This window comes from Ciconia boyciana, chromosome 1, assembly GCF_034638445.1.
Source record: "Ciconia boyciana chromosome 1, ASM3463844v1, whole genome shotgun sequence".
Taxonomy (NCBI): domain Eukaryota; kingdom Metazoa; phylum Chordata; class Aves; order Ciconiiformes; family Ciconiidae; genus Ciconia; species Ciconia boyciana.
The window spans coordinates 150,810,672-150,833,873 of NC_132934.1; the positions used below are offsets into that span (position 1 = coordinate 150,810,672).

The 23,202-nt window shown below is 38.7% G+C and overlaps 1 protein-coding gene across 1 annotated transcript in view; it reads left to right on the forward strand.

The window, feature by feature from the left end:
- Positions 1-23,202, forward strand: part of NCK2 (NCK adaptor protein 2) — an 87,882-nt gene that overhangs the window by 34,258 nt on the left and 30,422 nt on the right. The window contains exon 3 of the mRNA XM_072849774.1: positions 21,548-21,789. Coding sequence (XP_072705875.1) covers positions 21,564-21,789 — 226 coding nt within the window. The 5' untranslated portion in view covers positions 21,548-21,563. The remainder of the gene's footprint in view (positions 1-21,547; positions 21,790-23,202) is intronic.

A 23,202-nucleotide genomic window follows, 5' to 3' on the forward strand; every position in this document is an offset into this window, starting at 1 on the left:
TGCCTTGATATTTGTTGTGAGTTCTGTTAAATACTTGTTCAATGAAGTGTTATCAGACGTTGAAATTAGACTTAATTTGTTTAATAAAGTGCAGGTGAACCCATTAGAATTAAAAATGCAATCCAGTCTTAAGTATAACTTCTACATATGTTTTTGCAAATGATTCAGTTTCCTTCAAACTGAAAAGGAAATTCTGAAGTACTGGGATAGAAACTCCAAGATGCTACAGTTGGCTTTTGCACTACATTTTCAAATTATCTGACACATGTCTTTAAATGTAATGAACAAATTTATAACCCTGGCCTTTCCAACAGATCAGAGTATAGCCTTGAACATTTTGTATTTGTGTTTAAAGACTAATAGTGAGAAATCTTTTGTAATAATTTTCTGGAGTAGAAACTCCAGTGAGTTCTCTTTATACTTTTTGTGTGTCATGTAGGTAGCAAAATTAAAATATTCTTGAAAGGGCTGTTAAAGTAAAAACAAAACAAACACACAATCCTAAAGCCAATGATTCATCGAACTGTAGACTTAGTCATAGTAAAATTATTCTAATTTTTCTACTAAAATTTCTACTCAAAATTAAGCTTGTATTTTACTGACTATGGCCCAAATTTTGTATTTTTTTCAAATGTGTAATATAAAACTCTTCAGCTTTTTATCTTCGGAATCTCTTTCTTGTCCTTTTTTATAACAGTTTTCAGTTCAGTGAAAATAATTAAAAAAAAAAAATAAAATCCACTGCTTTGTTGAAGGAAAATACATGTTTGGAATCTGGGTTGTGGATTTAGAGTAATCTTTATTTGTTGAACTTACTTCTGTGATATTTGGCTTATTGAGTAATTTTTTCTTCTACAAGAAATGGCGAGGGGAACCAAACACGCCCAAAGTGAAGGTTTTATGTACTTCCCCAAAAGGCCAAATAGATAATGGCTCACTGAAAGGAGTAGAGGAAGAACTATTTGGACATCTCAGTTGGTGGGGGGTGTAGGTGGTATCTTCTGTGTCGTCTTCTTTTTATTCCTTTTTCCCCTCTCTCCTTTTTTCCCCTCTCTCCTTTTTTCCCCTCAAGTATGGGTACCCAGAATACTTGCTGTATCCGATTAGACAACACTTAATTTCAGTAACAAAATTAAATATAACTTCAGTAACAAAATTAATAATCATTGTATTAATATTTTATGTGTTTTTCCATCCTTTGTGTGCATGTTTCTGTTAGACTATGTTCAACTTGGTAAAGATGTGATTCTGGAAAACATGGAGCATTCTAATGCCTTTCCCAAAAGGAGATGAATGCATAGGTGTAGCTTCAGTAAAGCCTACACTTGAAATGCTTTGTTGAACCAGAACATAGTAAACCTTTTGTCCTTTGAAAAGGAAATGCAATTGGCAACAGAGTAAATATTCACAAATTACACTCAAAATGTTCTTAAACTTCACCAAACTGTGGACAGTAATGTGTTCTTATAGGATTTTGTTGAGTCAAAACTACAGTGTAATTAGTATGTGGTTATCAAGATCTGCCAGCTCATCTTTTATCTAGCTGGGCAATCTGGCTTTTTTCAGTTGTTTGTTTCTTTCTCTCTCTCTCTCTTGGAAGAGCATGATATTGAAAGCACCCTTTTTAAAAAAAAAAACCCACACCAAAACTGTCATTTCTGCAATTAAATTAGTATGAAGTTACAGGTGAAGTCTAATGTTCTGGCAATTTATTGCAATAATTCAGTTGTTGCAAATCTGAAACTATCCAAAAAGCATTTCACCTGGTTTAGAACATCATATTGTATGTAGTGGTATTCTGTACTTTTGAACTTGTTCCTCATTCACTTACAGTCTTTGAATCAAAAAATAAATAACGTCTTGTATTTTCACAATAGAATATTTTGAAAAGTGATTGCAATATTAATATGTGACTGGAGCAGTTCTTTTTTGTATTTTAGATAAAATCTGGGAAATGTTCTTTAATAGTATACTTTTTGAGACTTCATACACCTTTATGGAATGTACTGTTTGGTTCTTCAGGGATACCTCTGTACAGAGGAGGGAGATTGATGAGATCAGAAGCAAACAGGTACAAGCAAAGTTATCAGTGTCTTAGTACTCAGCAGATTTGCCAAACTGTGCTCAGGTGTCAATGGCTACAGTACCACAACGTTTGGTGGAAAGCCTAGTCTGTAAAGGTACTCAGAACAACCGTGATGCAAACGCGCTCCTCACCTTGCGAGACTGGGGACGTGCTCACAGCTTTTGAAAGACTGATCCTCCTCGTTGTTTAAAGAGGAGAAATCACCACAGACGTTTCAACTTGATGGAACTGTCTGTGATGCTGTATCAGAATGTTTCCTGGTATTTTTCTGTGGATCAGCAAGTTTTGTAGTTGTTGATTTTTGAGGAGTTTTAACCCAAGGAAAACAATACCTATTCTTATTGTTTCATATGAGTTAGTTATGGGAAATTTTGATTCTGACAGTAATTAAGATAATGAAAGGTATGTACTGAATGGATGTCTGGATTCTTTCCCTTAAAAAGTTTCCTGTAATTATGTCAATTATCCCAGATGCCTAAAGTGTTGATTTTAAGCCTTTGAATGCAACTTTAGCATGACTTAAATGTATTTAAAGACATTTAGTATAATAAATGAATTTATAGAATACTGCCTGTTATGTTATGCTAGTGGCATAATACTTTCTAACCTGTAATTGTGGACAGTAGGGAAGAACACTTCCATCCCACTCCTATGCCCCCGTAACCACAGATATACCCCCCAAATAAATCAATCATCGCTGAATTATGTATTTTTAGTACTTTCTTTTTTAGATTTTTTTATGTATTTTTTCTCTTTTTCTTTGTAGTAATTGTAGTTCTTTGCATGCAAATACAGGCATGCTTTTACTTACTAATAATACCAAAATAGATTATTAAGAATCACTTGTCTATATTTTTTTTCCAGCTTTGATAGCTTGAGGTGCAACTCAGGTTTGTAGATATCAACAGTACCTGTTAGGGCTCACAAATGGCCTTTGCAGTATACTTTAACTGCAATCCGTATGGATTCCTCACGAGAGAACACTGTACAGCTTTCATCAGTACATGAAAATTCAGTTCAGTAAAAATAAAACGATGACCACGTTTTTCCTGGTGGAAGTAGTTTTGTGGTTTGATAGCCAGTGTGGACTTTGGCTGTCTTCTCATTGAGCATGTCAGTTTTTATGAGCCAAAAAAAGCTTTTCCTGCTGAAAAGGATCTAGCAAGTTGCTCATGAATATGAGTTAAGCTATATATATAAAATAGATATATATGAGTATGCTAAGGTTAAGCTTATGCCTGAGTATATTCGTGAACTGAGCACAAAACACGCCGTGACCAACCATAGTGTCCTGACCAGTGTTCAGAGGAATGCCACTGGCAGAACTGGTTACTGAGCCCTATTTCTGTGGTTTCTAAATAAACATATCCCTGCGTTACACCAGGTTCAGTTAGAAGATTTGAATATGCACTGCCCTTTTGAGGGACAACTGATGTGGCTTCAAATATGATCTTGAGAAGCTCTTCGAGATAGCTTATGCAGTTAAGCTACATCACAGGGAGAGTATCCTGAGGTGCTGAAAGCATTCGTGACTTAGGTGAGTGTTATACATAGAGGCATAGGTTGGGGAAAGTCAGCTTGAGGCTTTCAGGGTGCGGGGACTGTACGATAGGGCTGTATTGGTGCAGGGGCAGGTCAGTGATCCCAAACCCTCCTGAAGGAGGAAGCAGATTAGCAGCTGAGGCCACTGAGGTCATACTCCAAGATCTAACTGCCCCATAAAGGACCTGTTGTCATCTCCTGCTTGCAAACGCCTCCCGGAGATCCCCCCACTCAGATTTCTGAGGGGTGCTGTGCCTGTTTTGTAGCTCTTTAGGGCTGACTGCTTGAGCTGGTGCTTTGCAGGACCAGGCCTGCAGCCAGCGTTGGCGTAGGTCGCTTATAAAATCAGTTGAAGGCTTGTTTCTCCATTTGATAATGGCTGGAAGGCAGTTTGTCTGGTCTGGAGGCTTTGAGGGAACTTTAAATGATTCATTGTTCGTGTTAGAATTGGTATTGTATTGTATTTAGCTGTATTGTATTTAGCTGTATTGGAAATACAGCTAAAACTGTAAACGTGTGTATTTTCAGTAGTGCTATTAACATATTCTATATAACATCATATTCAAATGGTAGGTATTATATCAAATGTATTATGATATTAAAAAGCAGTTCGGCTTGATGAAATACTGCCCTTTAATGAATGGGAAGTTCATCTCGTTTCATATCTGGCGAATGGTTTTGTGTGTGTTACCCAGAGGTGCTTTGGATAACTGCTGAAATCGGTGGATTTCACAGAAAAGAAAATATTTAAAGGTTAGTGCGGTATATTTGCTGTGGAATTCTCTTTCTAATAACTCAATTAATCTTGGATTACAATTAGTGTTTGCATTGTATTAACAAAGCTCGAGTTGTACTAAGCAGAGAGGACTGAGAAAATGAGCTTGTCCTGTTGTTTATTTTTTAAGCCAGTAGTAACATGAAGCATAAAATACCATGCATACAGATACAAACCTTTTACAGTCTGTTTTTCTTTCCCTGATTTTAAGTTTGAGAGTCTCATTTTAAGGCATGACAGGCTCCTTGCAGTCTCCTGGGTTTAAGTCCCGCTTTCCTTTGTGGTCTCTTCACACCCTTTTGTTTCAGGGATCCCCTGTAGATGGATTTCCCCATCTTATCCCTCCTTATTTTGGAGGCTGTTGTCTGTGTCAGCTGCTCTTAGTTGTTCCCCATAACAGAACCTCTGTGCAGCTTATTTTCTACCTGCTCTGTCACCCTCTTTCCCTCCCCCGCACTTTCTTTTACGTGAACCTACTCCTGCTTTTTGATTCAGCAGCTGTATGTGCAATCCTTCCAGCAAATCCCCTGCTACTGTCATTGCTACTCACACTGTTGTTTTCCTTGCTAGTCTGAGTCCTTGCATTTCTTTTTAGCACTTCTTTTCCCTGTGCCCACTTGTTCCACTTCTTTCCACTATCCTATAAAATTTACCTGTAGCCTGATTTTTTTTTTTTTTAATGTGAAATACTGACATCTTAACAGACCTGTTCCTATATGCAAGTTAAGTATCAGCTTCTGTCTAAGCACGCTATCACAGGTGATGTCAGAGAGATCCTTTGCCTGAAGCAGCAGGTAGTTTAGGGGATCCAGATTTTCCCAAGAGGCTGATTTTGAATTCTCTGTCTTGCACCAAAATCAGTAGTATTTTGTCCTTCAGTACTTAGCACATTCCCTGATAAGCTGGGTTGTCTCATACCATTAGTTCTCTAGTTATCCCATACCAGCCCAAAAATGCTGTTGAATTGAGGATAGACGTCTCTTTATATTTGATCGCTGAATTTATCTTTTAAGATTAAACAGTCAGAGTATTACTTTTCCTTTCTTAGTTGTCCCTCAAGATTACTCAGTGGCATTTTCTACCAGCTCTGGATTTGTATAGGATCTGGAAAGGTCTGTTCCATTATTGATAGAGTGAGTGCTGATTCATGGTGATGAAGATCAGGGTGTTTGGTAAGGTAAAGCATTTACCTCAAAAGAAAAGGGTGTGACATCCTTGGGTTTTCTTAAATGTTTTGACTAGAAGGACAAACTGGGGGGGGGGTGATGGTGGGGTGTGTATATGAATGTTTATAAAACTGGTTTTGAAGCTAGCTTGTAACTAGCTTGTAAGCAAGGTTTTGACAGTTGCGCTCTTTAGAAATTGAATTTACTGTCAGATGTTTAATGGAATCTTGCGTTCTCAACTGCTGACTTGCACTTCAGGCACTCTTTGGATGCATGGCTGCTATAACATACTTTCTGACTGCAGTAAGTTACTGAAACTTCAGGAAGTCTTGACCTGTGAGCTGTAACTGTGTAACTGGTAAGACATCATCATGTGGCCAACATGGAGGTGTCCCATATGTGTGCTGGGCTTATGTCCAGTTGTGTGAGGAGTGGCTGCTGCTGTGTATCCTTCAGGAAAAAAGGTGGTGGCAGAGAGATCAGTAGGTTGTTATGACCTGCTTCCTGGCTGTGGTTCAGGAGAAGCAGAGGAAGACGACGTCACAAAGCAGGCCACTGGTCAGACTAAAGATTCTGACCTGTATGTGGTGGTTGGGCATCTTCGCATCCTGAGTCGGTACCCTGACTAATTCTGTAGAATCCTTAAAAATAAGAGTAACAAAAAGTGAGGGCAGCATTTGATGCGATGACACAGTACTGCTTACCGTTTTTGGAACTAAAGCTTGGTTTCAGGTTTGAGTTTTTGAACCTGAATGTATTATGCACTAGAGGAGCAGGAACAAGGCATCGGATAACACTTCAGTCCAAGACCTGTTCCTCACAGCTTAAGTTTCAACAAGGAGCTTAAGAACAAGAACAAATGAAATAAATATGCTTGGTATTAGTCACGTGAAGCATTCAGAGGTTCTGTGATGCAGGAAAGGAAAAGGGATCTCTCTCCTGCGAGTTCTCCCTGAGGTCCAGGTGGAGAGGGGATGCATGTGTCTTCCCCCTTCTGCCTGTTCTCTTCCCCACCTTGAGGCGATTTGTGAATTTTTATATACTTGCTCCTACTTTTGGGCGGGTCAAGGGTTTGTAACTTGCCACTCCTTTCATGCACTGCTCCACAGCTCCCAATATTTGTGTATGAATTTTCTTTAAAAAGCCTTTTTCATTGAGGCCCGATGCAGATTTGGCAACACTATTGGCTTCTGTGCTGGTTTTGGCTGGGATAGAGTTAATTTTCTTTATAGTAGCTAGTATGTGGCTATGTTTTGGATTTGTGCTGAAAACAGTGTTGATAATACAGAGATGTTGTAGTTGTTGCTAAGGAATGCTTATACTAAATCAAGGACTTTTCAGCTTCCTATGCTCTGCCAGGTGCACAAGAAGCTGGGAGGGGGCACAGCCAAGATAGTGGGGGTCAACTGACCAAAGGGCTATTCCATACCATATGATGTCATGCTCAGTATATAAAGCTGGGGGAAGAAGAAGGAAGGGGGGTACATTTGGAGGGATGGCTTCCCAAGTAACTGTTATGCGTGATGGAGCCCTGCTTTCCTGGAGATGGCTGAACACCTGCCTGCCCATGGGAAGGAGTGAATGAATTCCTTGGTTTGCTTTGCTTGCATGAGCGGCTTTTGCTTTCCCTATTAAACTGTCTTTATCTCAACCCACAAGTTTTCTCACTTTTACCCTTCCAATTCTCTCCCCCATCCCACTGGGAGGGGAGTGAGCAAGTGGCTGTGTGGGGCTTAGTTGCCGGCTGGGGTTAAACCACGACAGCTTCTCTTAGTAAGGTCTGATTTAGATAATGAAGAAATTGTCTACTTCTGTTGTAATATTACTTATAACAGAGTTGTGGCGTTGTCGCTCCTGAATTTTGACTACAAGTAATACTAAGCTACTACAAGAAGCTGTCAAGTACTAAGTATTTTATGTGGCTCTCAACTAAACTTGTATATGAAACAATGATGGCATAGTCACTTTTATTGAAACTCAGTAGCAATATAAATTTTTAAATTTGTATTAATCTAGAAGTAATGACAACTCGGTGGCTAAACTTCCAAATTTCAGACCTGTGGTTTTCAACCTTTTTTTCCTTTATTTAGTCTTGGTTCTCATACAGATTTTAATCCTCACAGTCTCTCTCCATGTTTGGCAATTATTTGGCTACTATTATTTCCCTTTCACATTTGTTGATGCATTTCATTGTTATCTGATGAGAGTGAAGAAGAAAATGTGTCCGTGAACGTGTGAGGATAGAACGTCTCATCAGTGTAAGAGTACATAACATTTCTGGATGAAAGGGAACGTGATGTAGCAGACAAAGCCAAATGTTTAATTTTGAACCAATTTGTTTATTGCAGGGAGATTTTATTCAGAAAAGTGATCTGTGGAGAAATTTCTGGCAGAAGATAAAACAGTAGGAGGAGATGTAGAGGAGTTTGGAAAGATTCAGTTTTGTTCAAGTACTGGAGCTGAGAGTGGGAATAAAGGAGGACGGGAGTCTGGCGTCGCCAGGCAGTGTTGGTCTCTATGGAATGTATATTTTGCTCATAGAAATGTATACTCTTCTAATTGCCTGTTCTTGGTTTTGGGTAACTGTTTCTATGGAAGAAGTCAGATATTCCTAGTCTTTATCTGGTAAAAGTTTACTTTCAGAAGCTTATCTTTCTGAGCAGCAGTTCTGGTGCAGTGGAAAATCATGTTGGGGTAATAGTAGTGGAACAACTTTTTAGGTTGTCTATGTAAGCCATCTTAAAGCAGCTGACACCTGAACTGTAAGGTGAGAGTTCAGAATACGAAGCATCGTATTGCTTACAGCAGCCTGTGTTCTCTGAAGCACGCCTTGCAGAACGGTGTCAGTAAATCCCCTTTGATCCTTTTCCCCCTTCAGTGAATGGTGTTTCTCTCTTGGTTTTGTGTCCCTTCCCTTCGACTCGGGAATTAGAATGGCTTGCTGCTGTAATTGTGGGCAGAGCACTCACAAATACTATTTTTTGGAAGAGGACCTCATTTGAACTGGAGGAAGGTATGTAAGAAATAATTTGATTGAAATAAATGAATGCTGCCAATGTTCCAGACTAAAAATGCAGCTTAACTTTAAATTTAAAGCGTTTTTAAGAGCTGTAGCACAGGTCGTTTTGAAACCTGTTTTATTCGGGAAAGTGTGAGGGACAGAGTTTCCTCTGCACTTGTTTTGGGAGCGGTATAAGAGAGGATTCCTGTCTTGACTCTGAAGAGCTGTTAGATGGAAGGAGAACAGATAACTTTCAGGGGAGACTGGGATAGCCCTTTCTTGCCTGGGCTGATACTTTCCCGGTTGTGTACCATTAGCACAGCAGTCAGTCTGATCGACAAGAGACTTGTGAAGCTGCAGCATTCAGTCACATCTCATACAAGATCCAAGAGTGTCTCTTCATTTAAATTGTGCTTTCTCTTGGTACATGTCCTATCAGGAAATTAAAAGGATAGCTTTCCAAGTAACGGTCTCGTGGTCCAGTCTTCTTCAGGAAGATGTACAGATTTATACAGGAATAAATTTAATGGTATTAGCTGTTTCTTAATGAAATCTAACACAGTATCTTTCAAGCTGCCTCTTTGGTTATATACATAAGCAGAGAATCAAGAATGATATCTTGCATCTGGTGATTATTTTTACCTGTACTATTCAAAGACCCTGCTTCTGGAAAGTAGCTTTTTGCCTGAGAAACTCTCCTAGATATGAGAAATAGGTGTTCAGTAACCCCAAATTCAGATAAAAATCTGTGGAACATTGCCTTGAGAGTTAAATTGAGAAGTATCTTATTTTTTTTCACTGCCACATGCACCTCTTTATATTGGATAAAAATTCCTGTCCAGGTGACCTGGTAAAAAAAATCCAGAAGTCTAATACTTTATTCAGTATTTGAAATGACAGTAAACTGGAAAGCTCATGGGAACAGAGTCTGAACAGGGCCTTTAAAATACTTAGTGCTCTGTGAACTAGAAAGTTAAAAATTGTTTTAATATACATATTTTTCACATTTTCCTACTGTCATGAGGTAGATTGAATGGGTTTTTTGTAAAGCAATTGATAAATTGATTAAGACTATAAAGTGAACATTGTCTAGAAATGGACAATGTACTCTTTTTTTTTTTTCTTAAACAGCTTTGGGAATAAATGCATTTTTGAACTGAACAAACATCTCTTCCTCTTTCTAGTTAAAAAGCGAATATATCATTTTTCTATTGGGGAACAGAAGGCCAGCAGTTCAATTTTATTTTCAGCGTTTTATAGACAGTTTAAAGTGAAATCCCTTGAAAAGTAGGTAGCAGTGTTTCAAGGGATTAGCAGGGAAACGTAGCAATCCACAGTGATTCTGAGCTTTGTCCTTCTGTGCGAGATCAAGGTTAAACTTCTTATGTCTGAGGACTGTTCTTTGTTTATACAATACATAAATGTACTAACACTCCCACTGAAGTATAATTCCTGCAGACCATTGAATGTTTGAGCTAGAGGAAAAGAAGCAGCAATGGAAGCAAATCATTCAAATGCTTTTTTTTGAATCTTGAAGGAAATTCAAGGATGTCTCCTTTATAAAATTTCATGGTGTTCACCATATCCTGAGTGGCTGGCTGTTTTAATTTCAAGGCAAGAAGGAAGGTTTACTGATAGTGAGGATGAAAGTGCATGAACAGCGGTGCACTTAATTTGTTCTTCCACAGAGCATGTTTCACCAGTCTATCATATAGATAGTATTACGTAAATGTCCCACTTCTGTAGGGTGTCTGGTTTTTTTTCTATCATCTTGTGTGCTTGGATCCCTCCTACCGCCTTTTTGTAAGGGACTGCGGAGAGGTTGGTAGGTGTGAAATGATTTGTAATTTTGTCTTGTCTGGGCACCTAATGTACACTGTATTCTTTCTGGACTTTCCCCTCTCTTCTATCTTGTTTTTTTTTGTTGTTTTCATGTGTTTCCAAATATATAGGTAAGCTGAAATGTTGTCTGCTGGGAGGAGTGGGGAGATAACAGTCCAGATTAACACCAGCAAACATTAAGCTTATCTGCGTCTCTGAGTTAGTAGAAACACCCTAAACCAATGCAGAGATGTGGCTATTAATCATTGCTGCTGTTTTAGGGGCGAGATGAGGTCTCTTTTCCCAAAAGTTTCCTTTAGTGCAGTTGAGCTGTTTATTAGCTGTGTGGCTTTTCTGAAACTGCTTTTAAAAGAACTCAGGAAAAGGTGAGCCGATGCTCTCTTCTCACCCTCTTGCTATATTTATCTAAATGTGAGGCAGCATTTGGGGTTCTGTTGTGTTTACTGTGCAGCCGAGAAACATAGGCCAAAAAAGGTGCCTCCTCCCTGTTTGTCTGATGCTCTTTGCAGCCGAAGGGTCTGAAGGTGTCCTCTTTGCACAGTCTGGGTTTGACCATTGCTGTCTAGAATGTGGAAAACCATCGCTCTTGATGGCATTGCCTTCAAAATAAAGCAAGAAGAAGCTTTTTGCTCTGATAGTGGAAAAAGTCACCACAGATTGGGTCATCCTCAGTAGTTGCATCCATCTAGGCTGCTGACAGAGGCAGAATGAGAAACTGCAGCCGCTACCGGCACCTTCCTGAGCCCTGCCTGCTGCTGGAGCTTGCAGCAACAGAGGCACAAAGGGAGGTTGAGGGCAGATGGCACGAGCATGTGGGGCTAAAGGCTGGACGAAGCCGTTGGTAGGAAGGGATATTAGCTGGCTATCGGTGGTTGGAGTTGCTTTATATTCAGATGTGTTTGTTTTGGTTTCCCCCCCCCCCCACCTTTCAACAGACGAAACCAGCGATGATAACTTAATTCACACTTCTTGTGTTTTCTGATAAGCATACAATAAGAGGGCATGAAAAGATGCAAGTTTGTGTAGTCTTCAAGATATGGGGAAATACCTTCTTCCAAAAATACCAGCTGGGTTGGATGAAGCACTAATAAAATCATCTAACTACAAAAATGCCCTCTCAGTGTTTTCTGCCTGGTCTCTAAAAGGTTGCCAGTACTGTCTGTTAATCTTTGTCCAGCTTTCCAAATGAAATAAAAATGCAAATCTTTTTAAAAAACCTCCCCCTCCTCAAAACAAGCTGAAATATGTTTGGTTTTTTAAATCCCTTAAGCTTGTCCTTAACCAATTTCTTAATAGTCATCCCATGTTTATGGAAAGGCTTGAGCCAGGTTTTTATTATAAGCCCTTTGCCCTGTGTGTTGGTGACCATACTCAGTTTCAGCTTAGCTGAAGACCTATTAGAGTGTTTTCTCTGTAACTTCTCTTATCATTTTCTATCTTTTAAGGATAGGGAAGTTACAAGGCTCCTAACTAGTACTGCTAAACTTTAACATACATTAATATAATACCAGCTTATTCTGTAGCATACCAGCTTTTTGTCCTTTGAAATAGAATTTTAAATTTAAATCATCTGTCAGAAGCTAAAAATGAACACTGCCTACTTTATAATAGGCATGCTGTTCCAGAAATGGTATAGAAATATCCTTTTCAAGTAAGACATCAAAAGATTTTAAAAAACTTAACTTCCCGAAACAGCAGAGTGCTTATCACATAAATAGGCAAGATGGTACTTAGTATTATGTGTTTTAAAGACTGTCACATTGATTAAGCATTTGTAGCTTGAACTGCCCGAGACCAGGAAATTTTGTGGCACAGCAGTATCACTAATGAAATTAAAAAAATATGAAAGGTTAGCTTCTATGAAGGTCACAACATGAAACAGAGTGAACATCGTATAAAATTAGGGTGGTATTGAATGAATTAATAGAAGGCCAGAACTCAGATTTGTGTCCTTTTAGTGCTGAGCAGCCTACCTTGTAACAGCCCTGACGGCTTTCTCTTTCTACCACTAGAGAGGTAGCAGGCTAAAGTATTTGCTACTTTCTCAAATAAGAATAAAATTGCTAACGTTTATCTAAGAATATTTGCCAGAGTCTTACTGTTGTGACAGCGTTGTGTCCTTTTCTTGCAACATCAACTTTTTCTGAGACAGTATGCCTCGAATTATGAAAGCTGCATTAGTCTGAATAATGGGCAGCCGTGACGACTGTGAGGCGACCCTGGCTTACAAGGAAGGAGGAAAGATGTGAGCTGGGGGATTGCCCTCACTGGGTTCCTTGTGCTTGGCAGTCTCTACCTTCAAGGGCATCCCTGCTGCTCTTACCTGGTAGACATAGGGCTACACCTTCATGCTGGAGTGGGCTTGGGGAGCTGGAAAGGGCCTTGTCATCACCTACAGCCATCAGAGACGGTCATCACTGGGACTCTGGGCTGCACGCAAAACATGTGAGTCTCGCTGAGGAGATGCACGCTTTGTGATTAAAACTATTCCTTTTCCTTAAATGGCGAGTTTACATTTTAAAAGATCATTTGAAGCAGTCCCTGCTTATTTCATCTGGGCAGACTGATTTGTGTGATAGGCTTCGTGAAAACATTGGGTGGGAAATTTTTTTACAAACATCCTGTTACATGTTATTATATAAACATACATAAAGTGAGATTTCTTTTTTGTTGAGTGGTAAAGTGCTGCGCTGACTCCTTAGCAGGAAGGATGTATTTCTGGGTGTTTCTAATCTGTATTCTCCTTTATTTCTTTGTGTGTCTTTTAAAAAGGCTTCTAAGCCACTTATAAGACAAAAAACAAGCTTAACTTTTGTGCTCTGTTGGAGCTACGCAGAAATTCGTTACCACTAACCTCTTCTTGAGGTTTCCTGTTTGCAGTTGTTCTGTAATGCAAGATACAAGGTGCCGGAGTGTTGCTGCAGTTGTATTAGAGATTGGGCTATCAGATATGTTGCGGGGCCCAGAGAAGCAAACATTGCTCAGAAGCTGTCAGAGGCATCCAGATGAAGAAACAAAACCCCAAACCTCACAGCATTGTGCCCTGAAACGATGGCAGGTGATAGAGAGGGGAAGAAGGTTTGAGGTGTGTGGGGACAGGCTGTTGGGTAGCATCAAGATGAAGTTACTTGGCTAAGTACAGTTCTAAATTGCTGGTTAATTAAGATTGATCCTTCACTTTTTTTGAAGATATACAGCCCACTTGTATTTTAGCAAGAAGTATCATCTAAAAAAACCCCACACTTGTGGCACCCATAGAAGTGGGCCGTGGCAGGGCAGTCCCGCCTGTGGTGCATGGGCCGCAGCATCTCTGATGTGATTAACTGTTCCACTGGGCTGTATCACCCTCACAGTTTTATCTATAATTATTGGTTTGTTTGTTGTTTTTTTTTTCCTAAGTGACTCATGAGGTAACCGAGTACTTTTGCACCTAAGAACAAATGTCTTGGGACCTGCCAGAGAGGGTCACGGTGTTTGCTGAGCCTGCCTTTGAAGTCACCCCTGCGGCTGGGCTTGCCTGGTATCTGGTTGTTAATCTGTCCAGCATGAGTGCGGGCTTGGGTAGATGGGTAGACCTAAATCAGGAGCTCAAATGAAGTGAAAAATGTACAGAGAAAAATAGCTTGTTCATGCCTATCTTCCTTAGAACCCTTTTAATAAGTACTAATTGCACGTCCATAATCTGCTGGTATGCTGTGTGGGGTTTTTGGGGGTGTGCTTTGTCTCTTTCCTTTATTTTTCTTTAGGATTAGACTTCATCTGACTAGTTGGTGGTGTTATCAAGGACATCCAATTTATGCTTTCAAATTAGTGGCACAACTGTAACTCTCCAGAACTCCTTCATCACTCCAGATTTTCCTCAGAGTTGACACTAAAACTGTAAAAGCTTTGTGGACGGTTCTACTATCCTGGGGTGCATTTGAAGATTAAAAGTTTAATTTTTTGTATTATTTTTATACCCTAGTTAATGACACAGAAGAAAATGGTTGTCACTGTTAAATAATCCCATAGTGTAGAAATAAGTATTAAACACTTTTTTCTTACATCATGTGCAGGAAACTTAATGTTCTGTCTAATTCTGTACTTCTTCTATTGCTGGTATTTAATTTATTCCAGACACAGTTTAATAACTTTTAATAGTTCTTAATGAGCTGAACTGCACTTCTTTTGATACCTTCAGTTTGCATTTTCTGACTTGAGCTTGTTGCTATCAGTTTTTCCTTTTCAAAGAAAGTATCAGGGAGAGGGGACACAGAAAACCTCTAGAGCTTTTTACCTCACTTTTTAAACAGGGTATTCTTTTAGCCATATAATGCTTCTTTCATAAATGCTAAATTGTGAGAGTAGGTTGGGAAATGTAATAAAACATTCCTCCTTCGCAGTGGATACATTTATTTACATCTTTGTTCACATTTATTCTTTACAGCTTCCACTCATCCTTCCTTTCAGCTTTGGAAAACTGACTCTCCTGAAGTACTGGCAGCGGCTTCTATTGTTTGTGACTGTGTCTTCAGTTTGCACATCAGTAAATTAGATAATAAACACTTGCACTTACTCAGCTATCACTTTTAGTTAAGTAGTCAACGCATCCTAATGAGACCTAATAGTGAAATACTCCAAATTAATTGTCAAGCTTGTGTTAAAACAGCCAGCAATTTTAGGCAGCCCAGGTATGTGGGGTTTTTTTTTCTGCTCAGGTAACGGTTTGATACCTCAGAACTGCATAGCCAGATGACGAAGGTTTGGTCACTACAGCTATCTAGTTAACTTCCTTTGAAAGAGGGGGGGAGTATTCTTACAATAATTTTTGGTGCAGTGACCTCTTTCCAAAGAAATGTGTCCCTTGGGGAGGATTGACACACATTATATGCAGTATTAAAGTGTTAAACTGCAGAAGCAGTTAGCCAAGCTGGCTGTTATGTGATCCATCTCCATTTGAGCACCAGCAAATAATCCATGTTACAAAGCATGGAAGGGGTTTTACTGGTTTTAACAAAGGGCAACAATTTGCCATAATTTGAGTCAGCTTGTCTACTCTTTTTATACCTCTGCATTTTGAGATTTTCTTGTAGCAGTTGTCAGAAATATGATATTTTGCTTGGTTTAGGTTAACTTTGGCCTTTGCATAAAGGAGATCATATTTTCCTGTTTTTTCAAACATACATACTTTAAGTGTAAAAAATGCTGTGTTCTACTGGAAATAGCTAAAAGTACATCCAAAAGGTGTATTCTTTTTCACAGGTTTTCATTTGAATTCACATTTCTGTTCTTTTTAATGCCTTCTGAATTCTGTCTTTGAGTTTGGTGCTTTACTGATCCCCAAGAACCAAGTGAAACAATCTCAAATGTAGAGATTTTTGAAATCTTTCTATATGTCAAAACTATTCATCCAGGCTGATTAAAAAAAACCAAACAAAAAACCCCAAAACAACTAACCACACACCCAGTCATGCAACAAAGAAAACAACTGTAAGTGAAAACAAAGCTTCAAACCTACTGAAACAGTAGGCAGGCTAACCAGAGATTGCCTCTTGATAAATAAGAAAGCTTCAGACTTGGAGTGTACTTCAGATGAAGTGATCTAATACAAGTTATTTTATTAATTACAGAACACAGTAAGCACATCCGCTTACTATGAAAGAGGCCTCGATGGAAAGAGACTTTTTTTTTATTTTCCACAACTCTGTTACCTTAGAGGACCAAATATTGCCTATTTGCTGTAGCTTACAAAAGATTAACCAAGTGGACACCAGATAGCTGGCCTGTCAGCAACACGTGCTGCAGGGTTCAAAACCCATTTTCATTTTCAGAGTTTGGGGGCAGGAGGAGGAGAGGTTGTTCAGCCTTCAAATCTTAGAGGAAACCGTGATATGTCATTAGTTATCTTTTCATTCTCCCAAGACAATTAACTAAATATCGTATAGTAATTATGTCTTATGTAATACCGTATACCAGTTAGGTGTTTTATGCACATCAGTGTCATGTAAAAGTCTCCGTATCAATTTAGTTTCTTTCTTTCAGTGTGTCTTAGGAGGACATCCAATTCCAGAACAGTCTGTTATATCAATTGTCACTTCCTATTAATAGAATTTTTTCTTGTTCCCTTGGTGAGGGATTAAATTTCAAGCATTGCTGTCAGTCATTTTTCAGCTATGTTTCTTTTTTGCAAAATAAATTGTGAACGGGGAGAGTGACTGCTTCTTTTCTCCCTGTGTCTTTAAAGCTTAACCATACCGCCTGCGTGCACTATCCTAACTAACCATATCCCTGACGTAACCCTGAGCCTTCCTCCTGAGGGCAAGAAGAGATGCTGCTTTTCTGCCCGTTGGGTCAGGGCATTAAACTAGTGGGAGTGTTAACTCACAGAGAACTTCTAGGAGAAGATTCCAGTTCAGGTGGCATGCTGGAATGGATCCTTTCTTATTTATCATTGTGGGAGAAACATACCGGCATAGGGGGTGGAAATCCAGGCCTGGTAAAAGAAAATGAGATCTGTGTAACAATTATATATAGTTTGATATTTAAAATAACATCAACAGAGCAAATAGTTCACATGAAAAATCACTAGCAGATTTACAAGTTTGTGGGAGCAAATTCTCTGAAGTTCCTCTACATTTAAGTTTCCATAGTCTCGAATATTGTTTGCATGGTTCAGTTTTAAGCGTTGGTTCAAAATGGCATAGTTGGTTGGTTGTCTTTGTGTTTTTTTCTGCCGCTGATAAATTCTTGAATAATTGATAGTTTATTGGACATAACCTTTTCCTTTCTGGACTTTCTTCTGATAAAGTACAGACTTTAGTACAGGAGCTACAGTACTAGATATTCCACTGATGTCTACCTTTGTTCTGCCTTAGGGTTATCTAATGTTCCTCACCTGTCTGAGCAGGCTTTCAGTACAGTCTTCTTACAACTGACTTTACCTTGGCTGGGTTTTTGTTCACTGCCTTCCTAGCCTGGCAGATTTTTCAGTTTTTCCTTCTCACCCAAGCGTGGTTTTTGTGTTGGAACATTTTCATGTGTGTTTCTGCGATAGGGCAGCTGCCACTGAAGACAGGGCTCCTCTCCTAACAAAACCTAAATTGGAGGGAAGAAACAAAGTGGCTGAAAATACCTGAGCTCAATCTAAACTAATTAGTTGTAACATTTCAGCAGATACAATATTGGTGAAATTAGTTTGCTACCACTGCTAGCAATGAAGGAAATGCTGGCTTAAAAGGGGTTGGAAGTGTGCATTGGTCACATAGTTAATATAAGAATTATGTTTTCAAGGTCTGAGTTGTGGAGTTTTGTTTGCTTGTTTAGTGTGGTGTCTTTGTTTTGGGGGGGGGGGGTTGTTTGTTTTTTAAAACTGCAGTTGGAAGTTGGATTGCCATAAAAGTAAAGCAAATGACCACATGATACCGTAAGCTAAAAACCAAGGCCATACGTACACTTTTTAAAGTGAAACAATCTTGTACTGAGAAACAGCTGTGTTGTATTTAATAAATTTACAGTTCCTTGCATAGGTATTCACTGGTGCTTTTTAAAGTGGGGGCTGTTATCCTATTGGGTATGAGGAGAAGACTCTCTATTTCAGTGCTAGGACTTTTGAGCTTTTTGAGGAGGAACGTTCCAGAAAGTTATACACTCTTAGCAGTAATGGATTTTCATTTTCTTGATGTGAAGGAGTCTTGTGTTAACATTAGAATCAATGGGGACTCTGGTATTTTTTATTGTGCAGTCTATAAGCAGTATACTACAGAAATTTCATGTTTTGAGTGCATGTCAAGTTTTTATGGGGCACTCAGATGCTTTGGAAGGTTGTATTATTGTTTTTTCCTTATGTTTTTCCCCAAATCTAGTTATGTCGTTTGCTTCTAATCTTTCGTTTGGCACACAGCTGTGTTGCAGAAGCATTTCAAAACTATTAACCCTACAGACCCCCTTCTGGGGAACAAATGTGTCCTTATTCACAAACAAGGAAATCTTAGCTCTGCAAATGTCACAGGAAGAACCTTATTGTCCTTGATGGAGCCAGTCTAATGATGTAACCAGAAGAAAGTAATTTTAAGAACTTTAATACTAGTTCCCCACGTTTAAAACCAAACAAAAAAAAAACCCCAAACCAAACACCCCCCACCCCCCCCCCCCCCCCCAAAGAAGCAAAACAAACTACCCTAAAGAACCAGCACAACCAAACTCCACACACATGCATACAGCTTTAAATGGACAAATGTTTAGCTGCAATTATATGATGCATTTTGACTCGTTATAAATCCTGTCCCCACTTGGGTAGGAATGCTTGTGCTATTAAACATTCAGCAAAACCTGGAGTACTTTCCTGACTTGGGTTCTGCATGAGCGTGCCACTTGAGAAACTTGGCTTCCCTACACTTCTGCCAAAATTGCATCATGCAAGGAGTCTGCTTGTGAAATGACATTGTTTCTCAGGGAGAGTGGCAGTTTTACACGTGGACAATAACTGGAATTGTAGAAATCGGGTAGCTTGGGGCTTCCTGTCCTGAGTGCATTTTGGAGGACTGTACAGTTGATGATGTCAGCCCTGACGTGTGGTCTCATCCTGTGCTTCTGTCCTTGCCCAACACCTTGGGGAAACACTGGAAACACTTGGTGACTCTTAATAGCACGGCCCAGTTCTTTTTTTTTTTTTTCTTTTTTTTCTTTTTTTTTTTTTTCCTTCAGAGGGATAGGAAGACTTTAATAGTTTTCCATTGGTCACTAGCCAAATATTATGCCTAATGTGTTTTTTTTATTATTAATATACTGTAATATTGATAGATAATTATAACTTGCCTGTGTTGTGAAAATAACCTATTTTAGAAGCAGAGCCTGTGTGGTGGCAACATCAGCCAACTGCATTGGTGGTAGCCTATTTCTTCATGTTCTCCATGTCCCCAGGAATAGTAAGAATTGACCATTTTACAATTGCTGAGATAAAATAAATTGATGTAAATTGGAGAGAGAGATTATATTGACAATGCCAGCCTCCAGAACATGCTTGATTGCAGTCGCCCTGTGGCTGCATCAGCTTATCGACCTGTAGGCTGTCTGTCCATTTTATGTGGATCAGAAACCAGGGCAGTTTATTGGAGACTGTGGTCCAAAGCTCAGGCTCTCCTATGTCGTTGTCTGATGGGATTATTATTTTAGGGAAAAAAAAATTGTTGAAGGGTATAGTGACTTATTTCCTGTAAAATCATCAATTCCACCTGCATAAGTCACAGCCTGTTTGAACTGTAAGGGTTGTGTTTCTTCTCAGTTGTTCAAAACATCGTAACTTCTTTTTGAATTAATCTTGGGGCTCTCAGCTATGCAAACTCACATTTGAATGATGTTTTAATTGCTGTATGTTCCTTTGTGTTTTCTAATTGGAAAATGAGAACTTAAGCCTGTTGATTTCAGGTTCAGGTTTTCAAAAATGTCATCCTACCTTGGCCAGGAGGGGTGACGTTGCTGGTGCTTTCCAGAGCTTTGCTGTCAAATAGTTTAGCAACCATAGCTCAACCCTATGATGCTCTCCTGGAAACAAAAATGATGATACGAGGAGGCTATTAAATTATAATAGAGTCCACTGTTGTGTCTTATGATTATTGGTTAACTTTAAATAAGGAAAACACTTATTTTTCTTTGAAAGAGTAGACTGCTGGACTATCTAGCATGTAGTTTTCACAGCTTGTACTGTAGCTGAAGGGAGAAAGCGTGTGTGTGTGTGTGTTTACAGACTGCAGAAGGAAACCTTTCTGAATATAGGTGATATAACTTACATGCTCAACAGAATTTCTGAATGAGGTTTAGGTTTTTTTAATTACCTTTCTGTCACATAAACTAATAGGTATCAGAGTTCATAGGGTTGTGGACTGCTAAGAACTAGGCAACAAAGTCAAATCACATTAAAAAGATCCTTGGACATTGATAGTTTGAAGTACTCTGGGACCTGTTTCTACTAATCTGTAATTTAAAGGAAATCTACAGCTTTTACATTTTTTAAAAATAATCTGCTACATTGATTTTGAAATATATTCTCACCTCCCACTCTCTCCTGTCCTCCTCCACTTCCCTTGCCCCCAAAAAACCTCAGCAGTGATTAGAAAATTTTAGTTAACTTCTCAGAATTTAGAGGATAAAATCAATATGTTTTGATTGGCGTTATAATATGTTTGAATGTCACTGGTACTGGCATGGGACTTTTCTGTTCCTTGCACGCTATTGTGCTCCCTCACATTGTTCCCAGTAATTACCGGGATGTGTAGGAAAACATGGAGGCATGCAGCTGTCTTCATGCAGCTGACTAGCTTTGGAAAAGATCGTTCTTATTACAGGTAAGTAAAAAAAGACAACTCATTCAGTCTTAACAGAAGTCTGGGTAAGCTTCAGGTAGGGAAGAAATGAAATACAATCGAGGGAAGCGCAGTGGGTGCTCTTATCTACCCCGCTGACTCCTGCCTGGCGCAGGTGAGCTGCAGTGAGCTGGGATCTTCCCGGGAGCAAAGGCTTCTCCTAAAATGCAGTCTTGTGCTGCCTGCACAAAACATTGTGAACAAAGGCTTACTAAAGACAGTACCCTCTTCTTGATGGCAGATTTTCCTGCTGACTTATGTTACTTCTTGAAGAATTTTTAACTTCCTACTAAAAAAAAGTTGGATAACTTTGTTTAAATGCAGCAAACTTATAAATAATATGTTAGTATGAGGATGAGGAACTAGGGCAGAAAGAAAATATATTTTTGGAATGCTGCTATTTTTTTTTTTTCCCTCAGATCAGAACTTTGAATGCCAGGTGTGGAATAGTTTTATAATGCTATATGCAAAAACTAAATGGGTTTTATAAATTAGCCTTTGTTAATGTGTATCTGAATAATATTTTATATACGTTCAGAGGAAGCGAACAGAATACATTATGACTAGAATTTACTGTCAAGGTGTTGTCGTATTTTAGTGGCAGAAAAAGCAAGAAAGATCAATATGACTTCCCTTATTTTTAAAAGAGGAGTTCCAGTCTATGAGGTTTTTCTCTGTATGGCTTTCTCATTTTTGCCTACCTTTTTCTTGCTTATTTCAGAAGAACTGGAAGAAAAAAGTGAGTAAGAATTACATGATACAATTTACTGATGAACATGTTTTAATATTTTGTTGCAGAAGGACTCCATGAAAGATGACAGAAGAAGTTATTGTTATTGCAAAGTGGGATTACACTGCGCAGCAGGACCAAGAACTTGACATCAAGAAAAATGAGCGTCTTTGGCTATTAGATGATTCAAAGACATGGTGGAGGGTAAGAAACGCGGCCAACAAAACGGGATATGTGCCATCAAATTATGTGGAGCGAAAAAACAGCTTGAAGAAAGGTTCTCTGGTTAAAAATCTAAAAGACACATTGGGTAAGTCCTTTTGTATTTTGGAAGAAGTTTAGTAGACTTGATGGGTTTCAGATTGGGAATGTAATGTGCATGTAAATGTTTTTTAACATGCTTGTTTGGATTTTCTTAATCCTTAGTTTGAGGGGACATGGTGGATGGTGGAGGGAGGGAGTGGGGGTGGGGGGAAAATCATGTGGAAAAATCTGTAAGAGGTTTTGTTGCATCACATCCAGGAGAATGTTATTTTTGTTCCAGTTTGTCAGAAGCTGTGTATTTTCAGTGGCTGAAGAACTGTGTTTTCATTGAGATATCAGCTGCTGAATCCTCTCCTCTCATGCCAAGTCCTCTCAGAGATAGAAGGATGTAAATTGGATTGTTCAGCATAGCTATCATAGCAAAGCTAAATCGCTTTATGAATGGGATTATACAATGTGGCTATGTGCAATGTCAGGGGTTAAGTTTCTGTGGTCCGAGATGTTCCTTCTGCTTCCAAGTCCTTAATATGTACACTGTTTTATACTTGCACATAAATTCTTCACAACAGTGTATCATACATATAAAATACTATACCTTTGAAAAAATTTTGACTGTATTTTGAAGAAACGTATTTGGAAGTCAGGTGAAATGAATTTTTTTCTTTATTTTTGCAATGATTTTTAATGACTGATTAAGTGACTAAAAATAAACGGGTTTACATATGGCTAGAAAAGGTTAAACACAGCGATACGTGATCATTTTACATATAGAGGCCAAAAAAAACCTACTAGTGGTATTTTAGGGTGTAATGAATAACACAGAAACAGATATGCACCTGGAGGTGTTTTGAGGTTATTTTTTGCCTGTGTTTTGGTTTTTGCCTGTGTTTTGTGAAGTGTTACATAGGGAAAACTTACTCTGTTGCAGTGTGCTATAGAAAATACTGACTCTTCAACAGAAAAATTAGAATTTGGTATTGGACTTGTTCGAAAGCAAAAAGGTTCACTTAAAAATAACATGGCGATAGCTTGTGTAGGTTTATTGCAGGTGTCCTGTGCTAATGTTGTGTCTAACAAGTTAGGTTTCTTGGTCACTTCTTCATTACAGTGTCCTCCATTGCTGAGCTGCCATAAAGTACGTGGAAATTGAGGATTACAGGATAGGTGGCAGGCAAACAAGGTTATCACAAGATTTACCACAGTAATATTTAAAACCATAGGCCTTTCTACAGATACTCTTGGAATATACTCATTACAGTGCCAGCAAATGTGATTATGCCTTTTCAAGGATTTGTATAAAGAATAGGCTCCAACATCAATTAACTAGTTAAAATCCCAGTTGTGACTTTAAGCTCCTTTTATATGGATTTATGTTGTTTAAAATATATATATTGTCTAAAAGCTACTTCATGAAAAGATTGCGTTTCTGTTGTGATAATATATCAAGTGTTTGTGTAAA